The sequence below is a fragment of the Dipodomys spectabilis genome, unplaced genomic scaffold (genome assembly GCF_019054845.1).
Source record: "Dipodomys spectabilis isolate Male_0828 unplaced genomic scaffold, ASM1905484v1 ptg000052l, whole genome shotgun sequence".
NCBI lineage: Eukaryota > Metazoa > Chordata > Mammalia > Rodentia > Heteromyidae > Dipodomys > Dipodomys spectabilis.
The window spans coordinates 4,731,490-4,747,651 of record NW_024870729.1 but is presented as its reverse complement, the minus strand read 5'-3'; the positions used below and the strand labels follow the sequence as shown (position 1 = coordinate 4,747,651).

Below are 16,162 nucleotides of genomic sequence, written 5' to 3'. Positions count from 1 at the left end.
GTAGAGTTGTGATTACCATAGGTTAGGAAGAAAGGAATGGCAAGTTATTATTTAATGTATGTGGACTTCTACTTGGTAATGAGAAAAGTATTTAGCTAAGTACTGCTGATGGCTATACAATAATGTATATGTACTTACAGTTACTGAACTACACATTTCAAATGATTATTTACATATTTGCTGTATTTTTTAAAAAGCAGAAGCCTGTCCTCTCACTTGCATAAAGAAGTACAAGCCATTCATAGGTTTAAATATCAATGAAAGTGCAAGTTTGTCAAACTTACACTATGAAAATATCTTACTTCACAGGCATTAGATTCTATTTTTTTTTGGGGGGGGGAGGGTCCGGTTGTGGGGCCTGAACTCTGGGCCTGGGCGCCGGCCCTCAGCTCTTCAGCTCAAGGCTAGCACTCTACCACTTGAGCCACAGCGCCACTTCCAGCTTTTTTTTTTTTTTTTGCTTATGTGGTGCTGAGGAATCGAACCCAGGGCCTCATGCATGCAAGGCAAGTGCTCTATCACTGAGCCACCTTCCCCGCCCAGCTATAATTTATTACAAAGCCTATTTCTAAAGTTATATTACCAAATTCACTATCAGTAAGATAGTTTTTAGTTAATGATGCTAATTAGGAAAAAAAACTCACAGCTGTTATTAAATCTTGGTTCAAGATCTTCGATAATGGCTCTCTTCTTCTGTAGTTCATTATTGGCTTCATGCAGCTTCTCTCTATAACAAAATACATAACACTATCATACCCACTTTTGTTTTTGTTTTTCACTTCACATTAAAGATTCATATTCTTTATTCTTGGAATACACTTGCATTACCTAGAAGTGCTATAAGAAACCCAAATCAGGGCTGGGAAGGTGGCTCAGTGGTAGAGTGCTTGCCTTGCATGCATGAGGCCCTGGGTTCAATTCCTCAGTACCACATAAGCAGAAAAAGTCAGAAGTGGCTCTGTGGTTCAAGTGGTAGAGTGCTAGCCTTGAGCAGAAGAGCTAAGGGACAGTGCCCAGGCCCAGAGTTCAGGCCCCACAACCGTCAAAAAAAAAGAAAGAAACCCAAATCAACATGAATTTACTGTATAACTAAATAAATTTAAAGACAAAAATATCTCTTTTGGACTGAAAAAGTAGTTAGTTCTTCTACATAAATGTATATGAGGGTACAGATTGGTTTTTTCCCCCCTAGGAATGAAGGTATAAAATAAAAAATTTAAACTTTTAGGAAGTTAAAAGGAAAACCTTTTTCCAAAAGCAAAGTTCTAAAAATCAGGAATAACAAGGGACACTACACATCAATAAAAAGAATGAACAGGAAACCATTTAAATAAATTTTACAGAACCAAAGTATGTCAGGGGATTAATACATGATGTCATTTATACAAGGTTGCAGAAGTGTCAAGACTTTAAAAAGTAATAATGATCAGTATTGTGTCTGGTTTAGGGATGTAATCAATCATCTGGGAGGGAGAAGGAAAAATCCTGTTAGGTGGCTATATTGATATGTCACTTAAATATGGAGGTAAACACTCATCAAGTTGTTCTGTTAGGAGCTTAGGATATGAACTATCCTGTATGCATGCTATATTCCAAGATAAAAGAAAGAATTAACAGAAGATATTTTCCTGGTCTTTATATGATATATAGTAATTTGCATAATATGTATAATTCTCTGCAGTATTTAATTCTGATACTAAATAATAGGAATAGGAAAAAGGGCTGTAAAGGTGAAAGATAGAGAAAAAACATTGATAAAAATGGAAAACTTTGTTGTTTAATTCTCATAGTTTTCATGCATATTACTATATTAAAGCCTTTCACGTGTGTGTGTGTGTGTGTGTGTGTGTATTTGCTGCTGTTGTTGTTGTTGTTAGTTGTGGAGCTTGAACTAGATAGGGGCTTGGGTGCTGTCCCTGAGCTATCTTGCTCAAGGCTAGTGCTACTGTTTTGAGCCACAGTGCCAATAATTAGTTTTTGAAGATGTGACATATACAATACAAATATATGCAGCTTAAAGAAGTACAAAAACCACTGAGAATCAGTAGTAGGTTGACATCTGTAATTCTAGCTAGTTAGGAGTCTGAGATCAGAGGATCACAATTCAAAGATAGCTTGGGCAGACATCTCCAGATTGGAAAATCTAAATTTTGTCTCTAACCAGCAAAAAGTAAGAATTGGAGGTATGGCTCAAGTGGTAGAGAGCTAGCATGAGTGAAAAAGCTGAGAGCACAGGTTAGAGTTTAAGCCCCTATTGGCACAAAAAAGAAAAAGAAAAGAAAAAAGAAAAAGAAAAACAAAAAAAATGGTCCGGTGAATTACCACTAGGTTCCAAACAAAACTCATCCAAAAACTTTAGAAGTCATACATCTCTATGTTCTTCCCAGGGGTAACCAAACACCAAACTTTTTAATCAGTCCTATGATTTTTCTTTTTGCCAGTCCAGAGGACTGAACTCTGGGCCTGGGCACTGTCCCTGAGTTTCTTTTACTCAAGGCTAGCACTCTACCACTTGAGCCACAGCACCAGAATCGAACCCAGGGCTTCATGCATGGTAGGCAAGCACTCTACCACCAGGCCACATTCCCAGCCCCAAGTCCTATGATTTTTATGATGCTTTTATTACTCCTAGACAATATAGTTTAATTTCTCCAAACTTCTGCTTTATATTTTACTTATTATGTATATGTCTTCTACATGATACCTATTACGCATGGATAACAGTCATCTCCAGAAATCTCAGATATAGATAGTGGAACTGATATGTCAAATAAAGTATTGTGAATGAAAATCACCATTGTGTAACATCTTTAGTAACACTAGTTGTGATTTTTAAAAAAAATTTATGCGAGCTAGGAATGTGGCTTAGTGGTACTGCTTGCCTAGCATGCATGAGGCCCTAGGTTTGATTCCTTGGTACCACAGAAACAAAAATAAATAAATGAAAATTAAAAAAAAGAAGTACATTGGAGATTTTCAATGGATACATTTTAAAAAAGAAAAAAAATTCTATGAGATTGACCATTGTTTGAGATGTAAAGAAGCCCTGTAGTGAGTTAAATTGTGTCTCTCAAATATAAGTTAAAGTTCTAACCTCTAGTACTATTTGGAAATTGAGTCTTTATATGACCTCATCAACAAGAGGTCATACTGGACTAAGTTGGACACTAATCTAATCCCTAGTGTCCTCACAGAAAGGCTATGAGAGGGGGCTGGGAAGGTAGCTCAGTGGTAGAGTGCTGGCCTTGCATGCACAAGGCCCTGGGTTCGTTTCATCAGGACCTTATACGCAGAAAAAACCAGAAGTGGTGCTGTGGCTCAAGTGGTAGAGCGCTCGCCTTGAGCTGAAGAGCTGAGGGACAGTGCCCAGGCCCAGAGTTCAGGCCCCACACTGGAAAAATTTAAAAAAAAAAGGCCATTAGAGGACACAAACATGTATAATTCATCCTTTTATTCTTTTGGTTTTGCTTTTTTCTTTCAATTTTTACTTTTTTATTGTTATTATAAAGATGATGCACAGAGGACTTTTAGTTACATATGTCCTTTGGGACAATGTTGCCCCTTCCCTCACTCTCTCCTAGTTTCTTTTATTCTTTATTTATGTACTTATTTTTGTGCTGGTTCTGGGCAGGTTCAGTGCCTGGGTGCTATCCTTGAGCTGTTTTGCTCAAGGCTAACATTGTACCACTTGTGCCATGGTTCCACTTCTGGCTTCTTGGTAGTTAACTGGAAATAAGAGTCTCATGGGGGCTGGGAAGGTGGCTCTGTGGTAGAGCACTTGCCTTGCATGCCTGGGGCCCTGGGTTCTATTCCTCAGCACCACATAAGCAAAAAGAAAAAAGCCGGAAGTGGCGCTGTGGCTCAAGTGGTAGAGCGCTAGCCTTGAGCTGAAGAGCTGAAGGACAGCGCCCAGGCCCAGAGTTCAGGCCTCACGACTGGGACCCCCCCCCCCACCCCCAAAAAAAAAAGTCTCATGGACTTTCATGTCCAGACTGGCTTCCTAATTGCGGTCTTCAGGTCTCACATTCCTGAGTAGCTAGGGTTACAAGGCAGAGCTACAGGCACATGACCAGTAGTTCTTCCTTATCTGTGGTTTTCCATCCAATCATTGTAGTTGTTCATGGTCAATGATGGTCCAAAATGTTAAATGGAAACATCCAGAAATAAACAATACATAAATGATGTGCTGAGTAGCATGATGCAGTTTCCTGTGGTTCTCTATGATAATTCTCTATGGATAATACTGGGTTCAGTACATCCACACTGTGTAGGCTACTTCCTATTAGTCAATTAGTGGATCTTGGTTGTCAGATACAGTGTCAGTGAATCAGTATATGGTTACATTGTCCTATTTTTTTTATTATTGCATATTGTTGTTAATCTCTTACAGGGCTTAGTTTATAAACCTTATTACAGGCACAGAAGCATAGGAAAAAACATAGTATGTAAGATTCAGAAGTAATCCTGGTTTTCCACATGCCCTGAAGATGGAAGATCAGCATTTGAAGATGGAGTGGACCTTTAAGGAACACCAAGGATTGTCAGCAGCCTCCAGAAGCTAGGAACAGACATGGAAGATTCTCCTTCTGAGCTTCTAGATTTTGATTCACAGCTTCCTTAGGTATGTGTCACTAGTTTTTTGTTGTCTTTATGGTAATTTTTATGACAGTCATATGAAACTAATAAGTCTCCATCTTCAGCAATAAATCCATCCTAATGAAGGTATTTTTACCATGTAAATGACTAATACAGAACAATGACTCTTTGGTAAGCTAATTTGTCATAAAATAATGATGGAAACAACAACAAGAAAAACACAAAAACAAAAACAGAATGCTCATCCTATGTGTACCAAATTCTTATCCTTTACAAAGACAGGAAAGGGGCTGGGAAGGTAGCTCAGTGGTAGAGCGCTTGCCTTGCATGCATGAGGCCCTGAGTTCGATTCCTCAGCACCGCATAAACAAAAAAAGCCAGAAGTGGCACTGTGGCTCAAGTGGTAGAGCACTAGCCTTCAGCTGAAGAGCTGAGGGATAGCGCGTAGGCCCAGAGTTCAGGCCCTATGACCAGACCCCCCCCCCCCCAAAAAAAAAAAAAGGAATACAAAGACAGGAAAAATACTCTTTGTTTTTCTAATATATAAAGAATCTACTTATTGTTAGTTATCATAAGTCTCATTTACTAGGTATATTGTACATATATCTCCCATATTTAAAAACATTGGACTAGAAGGGAGGCAAACAAGCAGAGGGGGAAGGAGGTCAAATATAATAATTTATCCTGTGTGAAAGTGGAACAAAGAAACTCAGTGAGACTGGTTGAGGAAGTGGGTTATAGGGAAGAAAGAGAAGGATGGTGGTGATTGATCAAGATGTATTTATGGATATGAACAACATATTCATAAATGGACGTGTTAAAATGAAATACCCTTGTACAACTAGTTGATGCTAATAAAAACCTGAATAGTACAAGTAAAATTTTCAGGGTATAGACTGTCATTCAAATCATAGTGTAACAAGTTAAAATCATCTTTGTGGTGAAGGTGTTTGGTTTGTGCAGTGTAACATTTAACACTCCAACAGACCATCAATGCATGATAATCACATGTTTATTTCCTGCAAGGAGTTTTGCTACAAAGTGATAAAAAGAATTAAGGTTATTACTGGGTGTCAGAAAAATTATTAACGTCCCTAAAATTGTGAATAAAGATAGATAGATGAAAATTTCTTTATGAAATATCAGAGTTAATTCATCTTTTTGTTTTTGTTACAGAACTGGGGCTTGAACTCAGGGCCTAAGCACTGTCCCTCAGGCTCTTACCTCAAGGCTGGTGTTATACCACTTGTGTCATTGCTCTACTTCTGGCTTTTTTGGTGATTAATTGGAGAAAAGAGTCTCATTGACTCCTTACTCTGGGCTTACTCTGAACTGTGATCCTTACATCTTAAACCTCCAGAGTTGAGTTGCTAGGATTAAAGAGGTGAGGAAGTGGTGCTATGGCTCAAGTGCAAAGGGGTACAGTGCAGGCTGTGAGTTCAAGCCCCATGATCGATTAAAAAAAAAAAAAGGATGTGAGCCCTAGCACCCAGCTAAAAATATTCATCTTTTGTAACTTAAGGAAATATTTGAAAATGTTACTGGTAAGTTTTATATTTAAATTTGTTAACTCTAAGTAGTTGTACAATGGGTTTTAATTCAACATGTCAGTTAAGGTATGTACTATTAAAAACATTGAAAAAGGAATCTTCAGGTAGCTACCCTTTAGGGTTGATAAACTGCAGCTTGTAGTCTTATAGGCAGTTGAATACCTATCTTTGTATATGAAATTTTATTAGAATATAGTCACTAATGCATTTGATACTGTGCATGACTACTTTCAAGCTACCATGCAGACTATAGGGACAGAGGCCAGGACCAAAGTAATTATTACATAGCCCTTCAAAGGAAAAAGCTCTTTGGCTGGGAAGGTGGCTCAGTGGTAGAGCGCTTGCCTTGCATGCATGAGGCCCTGGGTTCGATTCCTTAGCACCACATAAGCAAAAAGAAAAAAGCCAGAAGTGGCGCTGTGGCTCAAGTGGTAGAGCGCTAGCCTTGAGCTGAAGAGCTGAGGGACAGCGCCCAGACCCAGAGTTCAGGTCCCACAACTGGACCCCCCCCCAAAAAAAAGGAAAAAATTCTTGCCTTTTTTGTTTAGCATCAAAATTCCTAACTATGATTATAAAGATTTCAACAAGATATGAAGCATAAAATGTGAGAAAATAGTTCAAACAGTCACTGTTCAGAGCTATAGATGTTGGATGGAAATGACACTGTAAACACTATTAATATGCAGCAGAATTACCTTTATCATCAAGGACACACATGCCATTGCCTAAGACCTCTCCAGCCCTAACACAAAGACCTTATTCCCAGAATAGAATGAGTTTTGACAACTTTTCTACTTACAGATGTTCTTCAAGCTTCTTTTTTAGAAGTATTGACTGAAAATGAAAAATAAAAATTAATTACTTGAAAATTTTAACCAACAAATTATTTTTAAAAATTTAAGAATATAGTAGAAACAAAGTTTGCTCTCAGTAATTTCTTTGGTCAAAGAGCTCAAAAAGCAATGTATTCCAGTTTACTTCTCTTGAATAAAAGAAGAGAGCTGTCCGTAAGTGCAGGTGATTAGTATAAAATACCTAGAAATGGAATATTTAACTCCTTTATTGATAGTCAGATAAGGACTTTCAAAGTAACTTTCATAAAGACTCAACATTCCTGGACTCAATAGGCCAATAAATACCCTAATAATAGACTTATCCTAAGATAGACTTATCTTCTGTATTTTTATCCTTGAATCATAATAAGATCTTGGATCAATTTCTATATATGTACAGAACTATGTACATTTTCACTTATGCACAGTTATAAATAATTTACAAGATGGTATGGGAAATGTGGAAAATGGCAATTATGCACAGATTTTAATTTGGTAGTGAATGCAGCTTAGACTTGATTTTTAAAAAAAACTTTCTCCTGCTAGGCACCAGTTGCTCATGTCTGTAATTTCAGCTACTCAGGAGGCTGGTATATAAGGACCATGGTTTAAAGCCAGCCCAGGCAGGAAATTCTGTGAAACTCTTATCTCCAATTAACTAGCCTTGAGCAAAATAGATCAGGGACAGCACCCAAGACAGCCCCAGGACTAGTAGACACACACAGACAGACAGACAGACAGACAGACAGACAGACAGACAGACAGACAGACACACACACACAGACAGACACACAGACACACACACAGACACACAGACACACAGACACACACTCTTCCTGAAAAGCATATTAAAAACAAAAAGACAATAACTTCACTACTTTTGATTATTGCTTATTTTCTTTAGTACAGAGGATACAATGTAATTTTTAAAAAAGTTTAATTATGTACAAAATGTATATGTACAAATTAATTAAACTCTAACAAAGTTAATTTTAACTCTTAGTTGATGTTATAATAATTAAATATGCCAAGCACTATGGTAGAGCATGTCATGTACAAATGCCTTGTATATATATCTGACAACACTGTAATATTAGCCCCATCTTACAAAGGAGTAAGATATGACTGAAAATATTTGCTAGCTTTTAAGTAGCAGATCTCAATTTAAAACCTAGGTTTTTCTAGTCTCCATAGTCTGCTCTCTCATCTTTTCTTTGCTACAAGGTCTCTCCAAAGGGAACACTGGTACTGTTAAAATGTGTGCAAGAGGGCTGGGAAGGTGGCTCAGTGGTAGAGCGCTTGCCTTGCATGCAGGAGGCCCTGGGTTCGATTCCTCAGCACCACATAAGCAAAAAGAAAAAAGCTGGAAGTGGCGCTGTGGTTCAAGTGGTAGAGTGCTAGCCTTGAGCTGAAGAGCTGAAGGACAGCGCCCAGGCCCAGAGTTCAGGCCCCATAACTGGACCCTCCCCCCCGCCCCCCAAAAAAAATGTGTGCAAGAAGAGGCAGATTGCAATTGGAAGCTATTATCAAAGTAACTTACATAAATAAACTATCGAAACAGCAAGGTATGGGTGAGATGTGGGAAGAGACCCACATCTCAAGAACAGACTTTTCTAGGGTTTAACTTTTTATAACTTTGTTTTTGTGTGCTGGTTCTGGGGCTTGAACTCAGGGCCTGAGTGATGTCCCTGACCTCTTTAGCTCAAGGGTAGTGCTCTACTTCTTGAGCCACAGCTCCACTTCCAGATTTTTGGTGGTTAACCAGCGATAAGAGTTTCATTGACTTTCTTGTCCTGGCTGACTTCAAAGGAGGATCCTTAGATCTCAGCCTCCTGAGTAACTAGGATATAGGCATGTACTACCATCACCTGGCTTTTGCTAAAAGATTCATTTTGCATACAATTGTCTTAATTTAAAATGTCAGTATTGTCACCTATGATATCAGATAAATATATAAATCTAAGAAGTAGTAAATACATGAAAACAAGCAGAAAGCCATACTTACAATAGCCTTGAGCAGAAACCATGCCAAGAGACAGAGAAGACATATTAGTATGAAGCAAACACAGCAATCAAGAGAAATAACAATTTAGTAATTTATGAACATTAAGTAAAAGATACATTTTTTTCCCGCAGAACTGTACATTTTCATTCTTCTATGGATTCCTCATCCTGTCTTGTTCTCTGGAGTTTTATATACTGTGGCTATCTCAAATTATCCATATGATTAGATCTAACAAGGCTTTTCTGCACCCATACTAAAAGCAAATGACGTAAAAATAATAAAAAATATGCAAAAAAAACCTACTCTGACCTAAGATATGAGAAGACTGTTACAGAAAAAGGTAGAAAATTATGTTGCTCTTCACAGAGGGGACCAATCCATCTGGAAGGTTACTGTTCAGATACAATACTGTAGGTGAGTGAAGAGAAAAGCAAGACAAAAACCATCAAGGCATTTGAAGAAGAGCCTTGAAACAGAGTTTTCACCTGAATCTAGTCTACAGACAGAAAAGAGCTGAGAGGGAACTTCTGCTTAGGTTAGAACCAGATAACATTACCAGATAGGCTGTGGCAAACTTCCTTCCTTCCTTCCTTCCCTCCCTCCTTCCTTCCTTCTTTCTCTCTCTTCTTTCTTTCTTTCTTTTTTTTTTGGGACCAGTCATGGGGCCTGAACTCTGGGGCTGGGCACTGTCCCTCAGCTCTTCAGCTCAAGGCTAGCGCTCTACCACTTGAGCCACAGCGCCACTTCTGGCTTTTTTCTTTTGCTTATGTGGTGCTGAGGAATCGAACCCAGGGCCTCTGGCATGCAAGGCATGCGCTCTGCCACTGAGCCACCTTCCCAGCCCTCTTTCTTTCTCTCTTTTTTTTTTTTTAAAGGAATAAACTCTGCTGGGCTCAAACTGTAATCCTAGCTACTTAGGAGGCTGAGATCTAGACAATTATGGTTCAAAGACAGCCTGGAGATGTGGCATAAGTGGCAGAACACCAGTTTATTTCAATGGAAAAAAGATAAGTAGGTTTATACTCAAATGCCAGAGATTATAGCAACTTACAATTTAACAGGAAAACCAAACAGCTGGCTGAAGCAAAGATGGATCAACAAAATTTGCTTCCCCTCCTACATTATTTTGAGCACTTTATAAGTCTTAGTTATACTTTTCAATAAATGTAAAGGATTTGCCAGTAATAAGTTATTTATACTTTGACTAGAAACTGAGTAACAATGTGCTAGCTAATCCCTGTAAAGGATGGTTTGCATGTAGAAGTGAAGAAAACCATGGATTTCCTGTCTTCAACAGCTCAACACAGTGTTATTTTCCATGGAGTATATGCCATCACAGAAGAGTTGTGCTGTAATATGTAGGGTACTAAAGAAATCTTTAAAACTTCAGCATGGGGAAGTAGACATGTAGGAGGAATTTAAAATTATAGAGATTATTGGCATTCTAGGGATGGCATTATTTTCTTAAACATCAAGTTTGCATTAAAAATTACCAGTGAAACATCCCTCTCTCTCTTTCTGCCCTAGGGTTTGAATGCAGAGCCTCGTGCTTGCTGGACAGGTACTCTACCCCTGAAGCCATATCTCTTTTTTCTCTCTCTCCTTTCCTGCCCGCTTCCTTCTCTTTCTCTCTCTCATATTCTCCTCTCCTACTAAGGCTTCAACTCAGGGCCTCATGCGCTAAGCCACATTTTCAGTCCAGCTTTTCTTCTAGTTAATTGATGATAAAGTCGGGTGAACTTTTCTGCCTGGGCTGTCTCGAAATCAGTTTTGGGCCTCTTGAGTAGGTAGGATTTACAGGCATGCATCATTGGTTCATGGCTCTCTGTCTGTCTGTCTGTCTGTCTGTCTCTCTCTTTTTTTTTGTTTTCATTTTAATCAGAGAAAAAAAATCCCCATATTTTGCCTTGAAGTTGAAATTCAAAACATAAAGTCTCAATTCCTTAGCTGATAATTTTTCAGCAAAGTAAATATGAAAGAGTCAATATAGTCTGGGCCTTTTCACAAGGAATGCTAGTAAAAAGGAAAAAAATGTGTCTTTTTTTATAACTAGTATAACACCAAATTATTCTGATAGAGACCATCTTCCAAAAGAAAAGTTATGCTTTTCTCAACATTTTGAAAATTTTGGACCATGGTAGTGCATATTAAAACTTACATCTTCTGCTTTAGAGCCTTGATCCTGTAAAGATTTTTGTAGTTCTTCAACTTGTGATTGCACTTCTAGAAGTCTTTGATTCACGAGCCTAGAAATCAAATATACATTAATTTTCTAAGTATAGGCTTGTTATACCATTTTTCCTTTGGCTGTCTTTTTTTTTTTTTTGGAATAATAAGTGTCCCTTTATTTGTTGACTGCCATTACAAAAACTGATTTCATTAGCAACAAAAGTCCTTTGGCTGTCTTGTTGATTACAGAGAAAGCATCATTAACAAATGAAAGCCTAATGTTATAAATAGCAGCCTCATTTATGAGTAAAGTTTGTTTTTCATATGCTTCAAATTTCTGTTTTTTTCCTCTTCCTTTTCTTGGTAAAACATAGAGCTATACATACGTACGTACATACATGCACACAATACATATATACACAAAAATACACATATATAGTTCGATTAAAAATGCAGATAAGAAAACAAAACCAAACCAAAATATACACAAAACCTAAAGGTTTTATAAAATTTAGGACACTATAAAGTGTCTGCAATTTCCAATGAGTTGGCTAACTCTAGAGCTAGAATCCCAGTGCCACATGTCTGAAAGCCAGAGACCTATTCTTCTGGCCTTGAGGACATTACAGACTGACTAGCACAGGGCCTCAACAGGCAGGGTGGACTGTAGTTCTAACACACCCTCAGCTTATCAACTTGGGTATGTGCTCTGCCTTTTTACTTGAATCTTAAAAGTGTGACTGGTACTACCTCACAGTGTTTGTTACAGTGCTTGGGATTTTGAATGATGATTCCAAATGTAATGTATTGTTAGACAAATTTAAACAAATTATTTCAGTATTTGTCTGAAATTCATTTCAGTGTGTTTATAAAAACTACATGCTCAGCATAGGATGGAGCTATCCCTGCCCCCAAGAAATGTACAGTCAAATGGAGAGGCAAAAAAACTCCCAACCCCCAAAACAAAAAAGAACAACAAATACAATAATATAGTTATTTCAAAGCAGTTTACAGAGACACACAGAAATCATGACTGCTCAGAAAATCAACAACTCCATGGAGGAGGTAGAGTAGGTTTAACTTCAACTGAAACTGTAATAGCAAATAAAATACTTCTGTGGTTAAGGTTGAGAGATAATTCAAGACACTTAAGATTATGTCCAGAGATGCATAGAAAAAACAAAATTCAAGAATGGTATGAGGAAAAAAAAGAATGGTATGAGGAAAAGGCTGAAATCAGAAGAGGAACAATCAGACAATATCCTTTTCACTTAATATCAAATACTAAGTATGTGCAATATATCACATAATCAACAATTCTCAAATTTGGCGCAAACAGGAATAACCAAAACAAACTTTAATAATGGCAATCACACAAACTCCTAAGTTCTCCAGCTTACTGTGCTGTGTTCTCTATTAGATCAGTTCTACTTCCTAGGTTTTGGGTTGATATTAAAGACTTGCAAGAAGAGGAAAATATAAAAATTTAGAATACACACACTGCATTTTAGACTGTGAACTATTACTAAAAAGGTCAGCCATGCCAAATACAGTGGCTCACATCTGAAATTTTTGCTATTCAGGAGGGAGAAATTAAATGCCAGGAAAGAAGTTCAAGAGACTACCCATTTTAACCAATAAAACTCTGAGAGTGTAGTAATCAAAACAGCTTGGTACTGGCACAAGAACAGATCTGAGGGCCAATGGAATAGAACCAAAGACCCAGAAATGAATCCACAGACCTATAGCCATCTAATCTTCGATAAGAGAGCTAAAAAAAAAAAAAAATAGACTTGAACGAAGACAGCCTCTTCAGTAAATGGTGCTGACAAAACTGGTTAAACACCTGTAGAAAACTAAAGCTAGATCCTTATATATCACCTGCACCAGAATCAACTCCAAATAGATCAAAGACCTCGAAGTCAAAGCAGATACCCTGAAAACATTATGAGAAGGAATAGGAGAAACTCTAGGGCTCTTTGGCACAGGCTGAATTTTTCTAAATAAAGACCCAGAAACACAACAAAGAAAGTTTGGACAAATGGGATTGCATGAAACTGCAGTTTCTGCATGGCAAAGGACATAGCTAGCAAGATCAACAGAAAGCCCACGGATTGGGAGAAGATCTTCACTACCAACACAACGGACAAGGGTCTCTAAAATATAGACACATGAAGAAATACTCAACTTTTCTGGCCATAAAAGAAATACAAATTAAACAAAATTGAGATTCCACCTTACCCCAGTTAGAATGGCTCTAATCAAGAAATCTAGTAACAATAGATGCTGGAGGGGAGGTGGCCAAAAGGGAACCCTAATGCATTGTTGGTGGGAGTGTAAACTTGTTCAACCACTTTGGAAAGCAGTATGGAAGTTCCTCAAAAAACTACACATAGAGCTCCCCTATGACCCAGCAATCCCACTTTTAGTCATTTCCCCGAACAATCACAAACAAGGCTATACTAAAGCTACCAGCACAACTGTGTTTATCGCAGCATTATTTACCATAGCTAAGATATGGAACCAACTCAGATGCCCCTCAGTAAGTAGATGAGTGAAGAAAATGTGGTATATATACACAATGGAATTCTATGCCTCCATCAGAAAGAATGACATTGCCCCATTTGTTAGGGAATGGAAAGACTTGGAAAAAATTATACTAAGTGAAGTATGCCAGGCCTAAAGAAACATAGGTCCATGGTTTCTCTTATTTGCAATAACTAGAACAAGCCGAAAAAGTAAAAAACTATGTACATATGACCATATAAGATGATGCTAAGCGAAATGAACCCCAAGATATGGACACAAGTGGTTTTATCTTTCTTGCTGTTGTTTTTAATGTATTTATAATGTACCATGTGATTTTTTTTTTGTTTCTTTTGTATGTTCTTTCCCCATGGTATAATTCCTGTTTTCTCTGTATTTGATTCCAGTGCTCTGCATCTTGTATATACATTTTACTAATTTGGAGAGCGGTAGGGAAATAACAAAATGCTGAAATAAGGATACAGGTTGACCCATTGTAACAATGTGATATACAAGATACTATGCTGAAAACTTACTTTACAACTTGGGGATGGCGGAAAGGAGTTGGGGAGGTGGGGAGGGAAGGAATGGCAAGGGAAAAACAAAGGAGGGCGTAACAATGCTTGATAGGAAATGTACTCATTACCTTACTCATGTAACTGTAACCCCTCTGTACAGTATTTTTACAATTAAAATCTATACAAAAAAATCGGAAAGTGATGGCATTTCAATTGTAATAATAAAGAGACAGGTAGTATAAAGAGGAGGCACACAGTCCAGGAAAACCCTGGCAAAAACAGAGTATTTGAAAAATAGCTACAACCAAAAAGTAATATGGGTGTACTTCCTGTACTCCAGGACCAGAACAAAAAAAAAGAAAAAAGGAAAAGAGAAGAAAAGAAACCTAAAAAAAGAGCAATAAATGAATGATTTAGTGATAGAATACCTGCCTAGCAAGAACAAAGGTCCTGAGTTCAGACCACCAAAATTAAATACATACATACAGACAGAAAATGGCCATACCATCTAAACAATTTATAGATTCAATGCAATCCCCAAATCCCAATAACATTCCTCATATAAAAAAAGAATAATCCTAAAATTCATGTACCAAAGATTTTGAATGGTCAAAGCAATCATGAAGAAGATGACCAGTGCTAAAGGAACCACAATCATACTTGATTACAAAAGATAGCAGAGTATAATAACAGATCCATAGGCCAAAGGAACAGTATGGAGAAGCTGGAAAATAAATCCACTCCTTTTAAGCCAACTGATTTTTGGAAGAGGTGCCAAAAAACATCCACTGAAGAAAAGATAGCCTCTTTAACAAATGGTGCTTGAAAAATCCCTAAGTAGAAGGGTTTTACTCTTAAGTAAACCATAATTTCTCACCATATAAAAAAATCAACTCAAAATGGACCAAAATCCTTAATTTAAGCCTAGAAACTTTGAAACTATGAGAAGAAAACACAAAAGCAAACACTTCAAGATAATGGCATAGGCAGTAATTTCCTAGATAGGAATTCAGTAGCTCAGGAAACAAAAGCTAGAACTGACAAATGAAATTATAGACATAGAAAAAAATGCTCATGGGCTGGGAAGGTGGCTCAGTGATAGAGCGCTTGCCTTGCATGCTCGAGGCCCTGGTTCGATTCCTCAGCACCACATAAGCAAAAAAAGAAAAAAGCTGGAAGTGGCGCTCTGGCTCAAGTGGTAGAGCGCTAGCTTTGAGCTGAAGAGCTGAGGGACAGCGCCCATGCCCAGAGCTCAGGCCCCACGACCGGACTCCCCCCAAAAAAAAGAAAAGAAAAAAATGCTCAATATCTCTAGCTATCAGGGAAACTAAACAAATGGAAACTACAATGAGATGTCATCTCATCCTGGTTAGAGTATCTATTACTTAGAAGGTAAAAATGCTGGCAAGGACATAGAGATGAAGGAATTCTATTATACTTCTGAAGGAAATACAAATTAGAGCCACTAAAGAATCAGCAAAGGGATTCACCAAAATACTAAAAATTAGAATTATCATATGATCCAGCTGAAGTCAGCATACAATACAGATAGCTACATACTCATGTTTATTACAGCACTATTCACAACAGCCAACTAATGGAATCGGCCTAGAATGACTGAATTTTAAAAAATACGGTATGTATAAACAATGAAGTTTTATTTAACTGTTAAGAGCATAATCCTACCATTTGCAGAAAAGTGATGGGAACTGAAAGGTCAACATGTTAAGTTGAAATAAGTCAGACAGACAAAGACAAGCAGTTGCATATTTCATATTAGAACCCTAGGTTAAAAAAAAAGGAAAAGTCTGCAAATAAAAGAGGGATTATTAGGGTCTGGGTCTCTTATTTCCAATTAACCATCAAAAAGCCACAAGAGGAGCTGTGGCTCAAGTGATAGAGCCACAGCACAAAATCTCAGGGACAGCACCTAGGCCCTGCCAGGACTGGCAAAAAAAGAAAAAA

At 37.7% G+C, this 16,162-nt stretch overlaps 1 protein-coding gene across 2 annotated transcripts in view; it reads right to left on the bottom strand.

Annotated features, from left to right (window-relative positions):
• Positions 1–16,162, bottom strand: part of Hook3 (hook microtubule tethering protein 3) — a 140,922-nt gene that overhangs the window by 11,960 nt on the left and 112,800 nt on the right. Inside the window, exons 16-19 of one of the 2 annotated variants that reach the window (XM_042679498.1) lie at positions 11,143–11,230; positions 8,985–8,990; positions 6,946–6,980; positions 645–727 (exon numbers count right to left, since the gene is read on the bottom strand). In XM_042679498.1, the coding sequence (XP_042535432.1) occupies positions 645–727; positions 6,946–6,980; positions 8,985–8,990; positions 11,143–11,230 (212 nt within the window). The remainder of the gene's footprint in view (positions 1–644; positions 728–6,945; positions 6,981–8,984; positions 8,991–11,142; positions 11,231–16,162) is intronic. The other variant, XM_042679499.1, reaches the window with a different exon arrangement.